Source organism: Acomys russatus, chromosome 19 (assembly GCF_903995435.1).
Source record: "Acomys russatus chromosome 19, mAcoRus1.1, whole genome shotgun sequence".
Classification (NCBI taxonomy): domain Eukaryota; kingdom Metazoa; phylum Chordata; class Mammalia; order Rodentia; family Muridae; genus Acomys; species Acomys russatus.
In genome coordinates this window covers 24,902,450-24,913,989 of record NC_067155.1, presented here as the reverse complement: position 1 = coordinate 24,913,989, position 11,540 = coordinate 24,902,450, and the positions used below count along the sequence as shown (strand labels likewise).

Here is an 11,540-nt window from a genome sequence, read left to right as displayed (position 1 = left end):
GCTGACTAAAGATAGGAGGGACCCTAACAGCAGTTTCCTTTCAGGAGCCCAGATCTCCCTTCTGCTGTGAGTTTGGCCAAAGGGGCCCCATGGAAGCCTCTGGAAGCTACCAGTTTTATTTTGATGCTGGCAGCCTCCACTTTTATACTCTCCGAGTTTCAATAAAGCTGCCTTGCTCTACTTCCACAGACAGGAATAGCCCCAGACTACCGGACACGCCTCCCATTGACGGCCAGTGGGTCTCCTTCACCATTCACCAAACACAGCACAGTCTCCTAATTATTATTTAAATTTTATGATTATGGGGCAGAATGACAAGCAGGATACATAGAACACTGACTTTCATTTCATCAGCATTGAAACGGGAGCCCACAACTCTAGGAAGGTTAATTTTTGAAAGGATCTCTTTCTTTTTTCAGCCCCAATGGGAATTTATTTTTTAGAAAGTTCATTGAGCACCAAGTAATAGCAGACATGAAGGAGACAGAGGACAGAGAAGAAAAATGTTCAGTTGCTATTTTCTTTTCATATCCCGTTTATGCTTGAAATGTCCCAGGAAGATGCTGCCGTGGAGCAGGAAATGGAGACTCCTGACAGTATGATTGGCAGCTGGAGTCACTTGGGGTCAACCTCTCTCCTCCCTCCCTCCGACACCTGCACCCCACCCCTACCCGACATTCTTGGGTCACACTCTAGGTTGGCCTCCTCCATCAGGGAAGTTCCAGAACATGCATCTGCAAGAGCCTCCAAGAGTTCTCAATGACATCACTGTCCCTGGGGAAGACCAGCTGCCCTGCTTTTAAACACCTGCTCCATCTCCAGAGTCACCGTGACTAACAAGCTAACGCTCACACCGTCCAACTGTCCTCTCCAATGACATCCTTGGCTGCTCAGTGTGCTCTTGTAAGTCAGACAGCCTGAGTGCCCGCGCTCCAACACCTGCCTATTAACAACTGCGTCCTTTGCAAACAAGGAGGACCAGCAAGGAGAGAAGTCTCCCAAAACTCTAGTGGGATGCAATCTGTCTGCTTCCCCAGACCCAGATGAAAACATCTTCACAATGATTACAATAGGAGTAGGCGCCGTCGCCTTTAGCATCCAATGAGAGCATTGGGAAAGATCTAACACACAGTAAGTAGGGGATGACGCCCATGAAGGCAAGTCCAGCTACAGCCTGCTAAAACCATTGCTCTCATCATTTGCCTAAACAGCTTCACGATGTTATGATGTCATGATGTGGTGACATCATCGTCAGGAGCACTGGGCCAACACCTCGCCACATCCAGTGGTAATAAACCATAGCAGTTTCAGAGTCTGCTTGCTATTTAAGTCTGTGACATTTCCAGCATTGGAGTGTTTATGTGTTGGCCTGGAGTGTCTAGTGGGGACACTGTTGCTCTGTTATAGTGTGAACCATTTAAACTCTTGTGCGTGTGTGTGTGTGTGTGTGTGTGTGTGTGTGTGTTTGGGCAGTAGGTTTCTATACGACTTTGTTGAAATGCTTTCAAATCTAGTTATACCTACCTGTACTCCTGCCCTACCCTGCCCTCCCCACCCACACCCCAACTCTACCTAAGCCCTCCCCATTCTTCCCACTTCACCCTTTATGTCATTTCATTCTATCTGTCCTCCCTAGACATTTCCCAAGCGTTCACAGGCAGCACAAGTTGGACTCTATAGCTTTAAACAAAAGAGATAGTACAAAGTTGAGCAAGAAGGGGCATGGAGATCTGGAAGAAGATGGAGGAGGAGGAGTGTGATCAAAACATCTGGTACAAAATTCTCAAAGAACTAGTACTAAAAAAATCTGTGTCATTTCAACTTGACATCAAGACTTTCATGATTTTATTAGTCAGTTTTACAAAAAATATGTCTATTATTATTATTATTATTGTTATTGTTATTATTATTATTGAAAGTATGCTCTTAAATGTGAGTGCATGTTTAGTAGAGCTGATTGCCTGTGATTGCGTTGTAAGCCCCGTTTCCTGGTGTGTGCCTTGAAAGTGGTCACGTGACTTCCTGTCTGCTCCCCTCTGTCTAACCAGACTTGGGTTCTACGTTTGCTCATGTGTTACATCCTCTGCCCGGAAAGATTATTTTTCACTTGTCTTTATAAATAACTTCTACTCTCTGGAAGGCATTCTTCAGAAGGGATGGAGCCCATCCCCCTCCTGGCCCCTGCGCAGTAGGTACTAGCGCCCTCCAGCATCAGAAGGTGCAATCTAACTTCACCCAAGTCATGGGGGTGGCAGCCCCAAGCAAGGTGTTAAGCATGCAGAAAGAGATAATACTGACCACGCTGTAGGGGGCGTGGAGGGGTAAGCAAGATACACACCCAGCAGAGTGTTGGTACTCGGTACCTCTTTGATTTGAGGGCTACTGCTAGGCTTGTCACCCCTATTTTAATGAGGGTTAGGCACTCTCTCAAGCACCCACTTTAATGGTACTTTAGCATGTGTAGTAAACCACCATAATTCCTTCCTAGGAAACCAGTTGACCATGAGGTCGGACTCCGGCCAGTGGGGAAAAGACACAGTCGCCTGTGTGAGAATAAAAACTGGGTCTTCTCCTTCCTCTGTGTGCCTCCTCCTGCAAGTGCCCCTGTTTGCAACGTGTAAAGCTTTTTGCTTTGTTGAGAGTTTTTTTTTTTAAGTTTTCACTACTTGAAAAAACCAAAAAAAAAAAAAAAAAAAGAAAAGAAAAGAAAAATCTAATTAAGAAATGACAAGATTAGTAAGAAATCTAAATGAAACTTCCATCGTCACGTGGCAACAGAGCCCACATGAAGCGCAGAGCACAGTGGTCTTGTGGCATCCCCAAAACTCTAGTCTGTGATACAGCTAGCATCGCTGGCTGGGGTCACTCACAACGTTTCTGAATATTTGTTTTCTAAGAATGACACCAGATGGCGGAGTTCTTTACCACGTCAAGCGGGACAGTGCCAGCAAGGCCTAGGCGCCTTCGCATTTGTTTCGACTTACTTTGTGTCTGCCTTTACCTCATTTTTCATGCAGACTCTGTACTGGCTGACGGCGATATGGTGGCTCCACTGTGCCCAAAAGGGTATTTCCCTTGTGGGAATCTCAGCAAGTGCTTGCCCCGAGCCTTTCACTGCGATGGCGTGGATGACTGTGGGAACAGTGCCGATGAGGATGGTTGTGGTGAGTCCCGCCCCTTCCTGTGCTCCACACACCTACCTCACCTGTGATCCCCCAGTCGGTTGGTCGGCAAGGACAGTGAAATGGGAGGGACGGTCTGATACCCAGTGTCCGTGACATTCAGGCTAGTGACCTGAGTTTTAATGCCTAGAGCATCAGAAGGCCGGGTCCATAAAAACTGAAATGACATTCTAAATTCTACTTTTTAAGGGGCTCCCTGGTGGCCAATAACTTTGTTCAGCCGGAAGAATATCCATGAGCTGTCACTGGGCTCACCGGGAGAATCAATCGATTGTGCGGGATAGCCCAGAGTGTCAGCCATGGGCCGGGGCTTTCCCATCCCCCTGGGACACAGTGGGCTCAAAGAAACAAGGAAGAAATAATGGCCTTGCCCTTGGAGCTCATGGGACAGCATGAACTAAGAAAACACTAATGCTGGACGTAGATAAACCAAGTACACCCAGAGCAGAAAGGACCACAGATTTCAAGTAAATAAAGAGATGAAAAGTGTCCTGGAAAACCATTTAAAGGATAGAATCAAGGAAAACATTTCTTTAATTAAGTTGACTTGCATTGAGAACAAAATGAAAGGGGGGGGGAGGAAGGAAGCAGGTAGAAAAGGAGGGAAGGAGGGAGGGAGGGAGGGAGGGAGGGAGATATTCTGGAGACATAGAATTCTAGGCACAGAAAATTAAAGGCCCCAAGGCTGACAAGAGTAAGGTGAAACAAGGCCAGCCTTGGAAAATCAATGTGACTTGAGCTGAGTGAGTCAGCAAACGAAGCATGCAAGGGTTCGTTACTCGACAATGATCTCCCAGGCCAAGTCGAGGGCTACGCGTCAAGACCGTGTGTCTTGGCTGATCTAACCTGCCTATTTCCCTGTGAGGAGAAACTGATGACAGAGAGGTTGACACAAGAAGTTGGTCATAGTCCACTCTGGGACTCAGATCTTCCTAGCCTGCTGCAGAAGGCCAGCTGTCATCCGTACTGCCCAAGTAGCATCTGAGTGGCGCGGCCGCGTCCTAGCTTGCCACACAGCTATCTGGACCTTGCTGTCTCACCCCTGGGTGCCCGTGCCCTCTCCCCTCGGATGGAAACTGACTCTGGCACCCATCCAGGGATCTCTCCTCCGGCTCTTCCTGCACACTCGGTTTCAGAGGTGTGGGAGAACGCTCGCCTAGCATGCAGGAGGCAGCAGGTGCAATCCCTAACATAAGGCGAAACTCAATGCAGGGGCCCCACTCTTCCAAGAGGGTTTCCGTCCCCTCGGCTGAATCTCCAGCCATGCAGAGCTACGTTTCCACCTCTTCTAATTCTCGGGCACCCTAAGAAAATGCCTGTAGCTCCTTTGCTTTGCCTCCAGAATGTAGGAGAGTGGGGTACACAGCAGGCACTCAGTCTGTGCTCCATTCAGAGGCAGCTGCTCAAAGAGAATTCTTCTGTGCTATGTGAGAATTAAGGGCCAAGCCCTCTTATCTACCTGTCACCGGGACATTCTGAGCCCACACTGAGCAATGCTCACGGAGTAGCTTATGATACAACTAATGACAATACAGCAGTGTCATTGAGGATATGAGAAAGGAATCAAGATAAATTATAGATTTGGAAGATTAAAGGAGCCTGCGAGCGGCTGCATACATTTACTTTTTGATTTGGGCCGGTTTCGATACCATCTATTACAATGTAACACTTACCACTTTTACAGAACACACTCAATTAACGATGCTTCAAAACTGGCCTATTTTTGTAAATACATATTATTCGTATGTGATTTTTATCATGTAAAGGAAGCAGCAAATAAAAATGTTACAGCAGCAAATGACAAATTAAGGCATGACAACCCAAGACACTATGATTTCTCTCAATAGGACTCCATACTCTTATTGAAAGTTATTTTGGTTTCTGCTTTATTTAAAAGTAAACTCTGGCAAGGAGTGGTCTAGCCCATGATGACAGTGTGTGATACCCTGGGTTCAATCCCCAGCACCAAAACAAAAGAAGGGAGGTCCAGTCTCCTCAGATCTCAATATACTTATACAAAGTCTTCCATCGTCACGTGGCAACGGAGCCCACGTGAAACGCAGAGCACAGTGGTCTTGTGACATCCTCAAAACTCTAGCCAAAGACTCAAAATGTCAGGACTAGCAACAGATGCCACTGATCAGGACGTGTATGACTGCATAAGATAATATGGAGGCCTCCACAGGTGTTTGCTTATCTCTCTCTTGCAAGCTTCATATTAAAAAAAAAAAATCAATCATTCCATTGCTTAAGTAGGGGTTTTTTTGTGGTATGATTTCATGAAATTTTTATAGTTTTGTTTTTGTGGTGTCATATCTGATTTCTAGACTAACTGATACGTATCAATCACCATCCCACAGGTGACACTAGTGGATGGACGACCATATTTGGCACAGTCCATGGAAATGTCAGTAAAGTGACATTAACACAGGAGTGCTGTAAGTGGTGTTGGTTCAAAGACGATATCAGCTTTGCAGAAAACGTGATTGTGGCGCATGGACCTTTCTGGGAACAGCAGCCCCCTCTTACCTAAGGTTTTGCCATCAATAGTTTCAACGATCTGCAGTCGACTGCAGTCCCCAAACAGTAAAGGACCGTGCGGAAGAGCTTACAGTGCTGATGGTGCCTTGAGACAGGCCGACCACATGCACACAGCCTGTCTCCCGATGCACTGCTGTAACTTCCTGTTATCAGTTCCTCTTAATAACTGGCCTGACATAGGTGTGAGGGCATAGGGTAATCAGCTAATGTAGGATTTGGTGTCACCTCTGGTTTCACTGGACATCTTGGATAAGCGGGGACTGCTGTAGTGGCTTAGTTACCTCCGGAAGGTTGGGTTCGCTTCAGTGTACTTCAGAGGTAACCATTCTACTGTCTGCCTGTGGGCCGGGGAAAAAGAAAAAAAGGAAGAGAGAAAGAAAGGTTCTGTGTGCATGCTCATTCCGTGTATGGCTGTATGGATCATTAGAGTGCATAGATAATCAATAATTGTGACAAATCGCAAACTTCCATTTTCTTTTATTTTATTTTTCCAATAAGGAGTTCATACTATGCTCCAGATGCAGAAAGCACAGTGCTGAGCAAGGTGTGTTCCCAGCTCACACCCACAGCTCATGTGTCGCTAGAAAGATCTTCTCACTAAGCTGTAGTGGTTCCAGGCTGCACAGCAGAGGCATGGAAGGCCACTTTAAGAAATGTGGGCTCTGCCCACGGTGGGGATATTTTCCCAAGCAATGCATTGAGGTGGCCGTGAAGAGGTAACGGGATGGGCAGGGAAGCAAGGCTAGTAAGGTCTTCAGGTAGCTGTGCAGTGAAGGTTCACAATGCCTCTCCACACGTCTGCTGAGACTCTACAAGCCTGAGCTAGGAGGAGGAGGAGGCTGCAGCACGCCCCTAGAGGGTTTGGGGCACTTACTGTGGAGGTTGGCCTCTGTACCCTTAGTAGACTGCGTCTGTGTACAGTGTGTGTGTGTGTGTGTGTGTGTGTGTACATGTCTAGATGAATGTATAGTTTTATATATGCTAGAATACATGAATTTCCTGTGCATATATGAAATACTACACGCTAACACTGGTCATGCCTGTACAGATCTTTACTCCCAGCACCTGAGAGACAGAAGGAGGCAGTCTGTGTGACTTCCAGGCCAACCAGGGCTACATAGTGAGACCCTGGCTCAAAAGCAAACAAACACATCATCATCAACAACAAAACCCTATACTAACAGTGCACAGTTGGTGCTGTGAGCTGGGGTTGTTACACAGCTGTGTATCCAACCACCTACAAACCCGAGAGAGTCTGACAAAAAAAAAACCACATCCATGCTGAACTTGTGCAGAAACTGTCCTAATCACTAACCCTCAATGTATATCACTTTATATTACATCCGATACTGTTACAGCCACATAACAGTATAAACCACATAGACAGCGTAGCGACTACATCATCAGCGTTTATGCTGTAATCCATGGCAGGAAGCCTCCAGAGGGACACTAAAGGATGCAGGGGTTTGCATGTAGGTTCTATGCAGACTCTGTATCACTTTTAAAGGGGAACTGAGCATCTGTAAATTTGGGTATCTCCAAGAGCCCTGAAAACAACCCCATCTTGTGCCTGCAGGAGACTGCAGTATGCACCTTATAATACTAGCTCATAACACATTTATGTGTTTATACATGGATGCATAATGTAAAAAAAAAAAAAAAAAAAAAAAAGATTAAACCAAGCCAGATACAGTGGCATGCACTTTTAACTTCAACAATCCGGAGTCTGAGGCAGGAGGATCCTGAGTTCAAAGCCAGCCTGAGCTGTGTAGGGAGTCCACATATCAAAACGTGAAAGAAAAGTTGAGGCTGGGGGGGTGGGAGGGGGCATGGCTCAGTGGTTAGAGCACCGGCTGCTCCCGCAGAGGACCTGGGTTTGGTTCCCAGCACCCACGTGGTGTCTCACAACCATGACTAAGGGGATCTGGCGCCCTCTTCTGGCCTCTACAGTGCTACATGCATGTGGTGCACATAAACTCATACACGCACATACACGTAAAATAAAATAACTATTTTAAAGCTGGAGGTAGATGTTGGCTAGGCAGTTTACGGTAAAGACCCCTACAAAAAGTGCCCAGTTTCTTTCTTTGTTAAAAGCCAGAAATGTCTTCAGGACTCACGACAACTTCATCCTTGCCGGAAGCCAAAGATACCAAAAGTGGTTGGGGAGCTCTGGTCGCTGACCTGACTTATTCTGGGGTCCTTAGGAGAGATTTGTAAGGAGGAGTAAATGAGTCTTTTCTACCAGATACTGTTTAAAAAAAACAACTATGTTTATGACAAGTAATTCAAAAAAATTTTTTTCCAGAGCTGAGGACCAAACCCAGGGCCTTGCGCTTGCTAGGCAAACGCTCTACCATTGAGCTAAATCCCCAACTCTGGAATTCAAAACTTTTTATCTGTCCCATCTTGTATGCAAATGTATGAAAACACACACACACACACACACACACACACACACACAGACACACACACACCCTGGAAAACCTTTGTTACACAAAGTCCCTGTTACATTCTTAAGTTAAAGTGGCTGACCTCTCCCCTCTTCATTTTCTTGGGCCAATTCTTTGAAAACTAGACAGTCATGGAGACCATGAGGTCGGACCCCGGCCAGTGGGGAAAAGACACAGTCGCCTGTGTGAGAATGAAAACTGGGTCTTCTCCTTGCCCTGTGTGCCTCCTCCTGCAAGTGCCCCCCTTTACAACGTGTAAATCTTTTTGCTTTGTTGAAAGTTTTTTTTAAGTTTTCCCTACTTGAAAAAAAAACCAAAAAAAACAAAAAAGAAAAATCTAATTAAGAAATGACAAGATTACTAAGAAATATAAATGAAACTTCTAATAGGCCATTCCTAATAACACATCTCGCTCAGGATCTCACTTCACGCATGATGGGAAACCACTCAAGTTACGGCTTTCCTGTGTGTTTGATTGGGCTGAGTCTTTGTCTCTGTTCTTTAGTTTTTAATAGCAGAGAATGAGCGAGCAGAATCGGGGCCAGTTACCTCAAAACGGCCCCTTCAATGCAGGGAACCCCATGCCCGGGTGGGATGGCTAGCTAGCTGCCTGCAGCTCGGTCGCAAAGGCAGGACAGAGACGCCACAGGGCAACAGATCCACAGCCAACGGGGACCCGGGCAGAAATCCTCACTGTGCCTTGTGAGCAGAGGAAACAAAGATGACGTCAACAGCATCGAGCGTAGGCAGAGGCTCCGCACCTGAGCCTGCTGAGCATCAGGCATAGACAGAGGCTCCGCACCTGAGCCCACTGACTTGCGATGAGTAAGGAAGAAGGAGGTGCCTTTCAGCACCAACCATAGAGGAGGGTGATGGCGTGACCGCCTTGCAGAACAGGGGCGATGAAGGAATGCCCACATCTCTGCCTTCTTAAAGATTTTGCTTAGTTTTATTTTTATGTGTGCATTGTGCCCGCATGCATGCATATGCAACGGCATGCGTGCTTTGGGCCCAGGGAGGCCAGAAGAAGGCATCAGATCCCCCTAGAAATGGAGTCAAAAATGGTTGTGAGCCACTGTCTGGGTGCTGGGAACTTAACGCGGTCCTCTGTGAAGGCAGCTGATGCCACCTGCTGCTTGGACTCCTCAGCTCTGCCACGTTTCTGCTTTAAGCAGCACGCTCACTCAGCTTGATCGTATGAAGTCATTTCATTGCCAACTGCACAGTCTTCAATCCAATAATTCACCTGTAACATTCCTGATGTCAATAAACATTAAACAAAACATATTAATGTCATCTTTATAGGGCTGAGCCAGTAATCATGCGGCCCACACAATGTCATCCAAAACATTATATGCTGAAAGAATCTATCGCAGGAAGTGGGGCTCGGTAATGGCTGTGTTGGATTTGCTGCCAAAATGCAGCCAAACCCACTTTATATGTGACACACACACACAAAAAAAGGGCAATTAGAAAAATGTATAATCATAGTTTAGTGACTAATAGCAGACTGGGTCCCACCATGGCACACACATTCAGTACTATTACTCAGGAGGTCAAGGCAGAGGGTAATGTGCAACGTAGCATGACTCTGTACCAAACAGTTCACTAATTAAATATAATAATAATAATAATCAAATTAACTTTTACTTCCTTAACTGCATCAAATCAGGTATCCACAGGGTCAGTGGAGAAATTAGGGGTCTGTAGAAATCCTCTCTGTCTCTTTTTCTGTTCCTCTCTCATGCATTACATGTGACATACGAGCTAGAGCATTTACTTAGCAACTTTTTTCATGGTATTGAATGGAGTTACTGCAGTCATCGCCACGGAGATTTACTCTAATGTCTGATGCTTGTCATTGGACAGAACTTAAGCACCTATCAGCACATAGTCTGGTACCGTTTGCTCAGACCCGTGGTTCCTTCCCGCTCACGAGATGAGAAGAGCTCCTCACTGGTCTGTACTTAACTTGCAAAGAAGTATTATTTGCTTTTGTATGAATCGCTCAGTGAGTGCATTAATAGATATAAATTGTTATGTAGTTCATGGAAAGAGAAAAGTGCCAGGTGCTATCATAAGTAAGCGTATTTTTTTCTGGTACAATTTTTTTTTTTTTTTTGTCATTTCTGCCCAGTTCTCAGCCAGTATCCTCAACGCTGTTACTGCAGAGAAAATGAACTGGAATGTGTAAATGCCAACTTAAAAGCCGTGCCAAAGGTTTCCAGCAACGTGACTTTACTGTGAGTATACACAACGCATCTGTACCAATAGCCTCGCAAGGCCACAGGAACCCCTAGAGTGCTATAATGATAACAAAGTAAGCAAATTCATGAAACCACATTTAAAAGATTTCTCTGCTTGTGTTTTACACCTATGAGCATTGCCTGCATGGATGTATTGCAGCATGTGTGTGCAGTACTCACTGAGGGTGTCAGATCCCCTGGAACTGGAGTTACAGGTGGTTGTGAGCCGCCACGTGGGTGTTGGGCATCTGACCCGGATCCTCTGCAAGGGCAGCCAGTGTTCTTTAGCACTGAGCTGTCTCTGCATCCCCTGGGACTGTTTCTACACCATTCACCAATGAAGTTGGCATGCTTTCTCCCGAGGAAAGTACATTCTAAATATGACCTCCTAGATAAGCCCGGTTACTGCTCACCTAAGGATTCCTGTGTGGTATTTCCCACTACGCTCGCTCTGACTTCCATGCTGTTACCGCTGTGGCTCTGCTTCCGGAGAAAGGGAGCAGGCTTACAGCATCCTGTTTGTAAAGCTGACAATCCGTCTAAGACTGCTAGCATAGACCAACGAAACTAGCTGTTCTAGACCATGCAAACTTTACTGAAAAAAGTAAGTCAGGCTCCTGTCAGCATGGCCAAGATGCTTGGGATCTTATGCTATCCTGGCTTGAGAGACAGAGAGAGAAAGACAGAGAGAGAGAGACAGAGAGAGAGAGAGAGAGAGAGAGAGACGGGGATGGGAGGAGAGAATGAATGAATGAATGAATGAATGAATGAATGAATGAATAACATTCCTTTTCTGGTCATCTATACTAACTGGCTAAAGCGAGAGGGTGGAGATGAAGATAAGCCTGGGTAGCCTGGGCTACATGGTGGGTTACATGAAAGTTTGTCTCCAAGTAACAAAAAACAATGTTTTGATTTTTATTTCAGATCTCTTAAGAAAAACAGAATCCACAGTCTTCCAGCCAAGGTTTTCAGCAAATACACAGAACTCAAAAAGATGTAAGTAACTATAAGCAGCAGATCTGTGGGGACACTCTGGAGCTGTTCTGGGATGCTTTTGATCTGAGAACAAAACTGAGTAGCCTTTACATCTGGTTCTAGACTTACGGTTAGATGGC

At 45.8% G+C, this 11,540-nt stretch overlaps 1 protein-coding gene across 1 annotated transcript in view; it reads left to right on the top strand.

Moving 5' to 3' along the window:
• The first annotated feature begins 3,021 nt into the window (after positions 1 to 3,021).
• Rxfp2 (relaxin family peptide receptor 2) overlaps positions 3,022 to 11,540 on the top strand; it is a 45,126-nt gene continuing 36,607 nt past the window's right edge. Inside the window, exons 1-4 of the mRNA XM_051162841.1 lie at positions 3,022 to 3,164; positions 5,543 to 5,620; positions 10,314 to 10,419; positions 11,350 to 11,421. Coding sequence (XP_051018798.1) covers positions 3,041 to 3,164; positions 5,543 to 5,620; positions 10,314 to 10,419; positions 11,350 to 11,421 — 380 coding nt within the window. The 5' untranslated portion in view covers positions 3,022 to 3,040. The remainder of the gene's footprint in view (positions 3,165 to 5,542; positions 5,621 to 10,313; positions 10,420 to 11,349; positions 11,422 to 11,540) is intronic.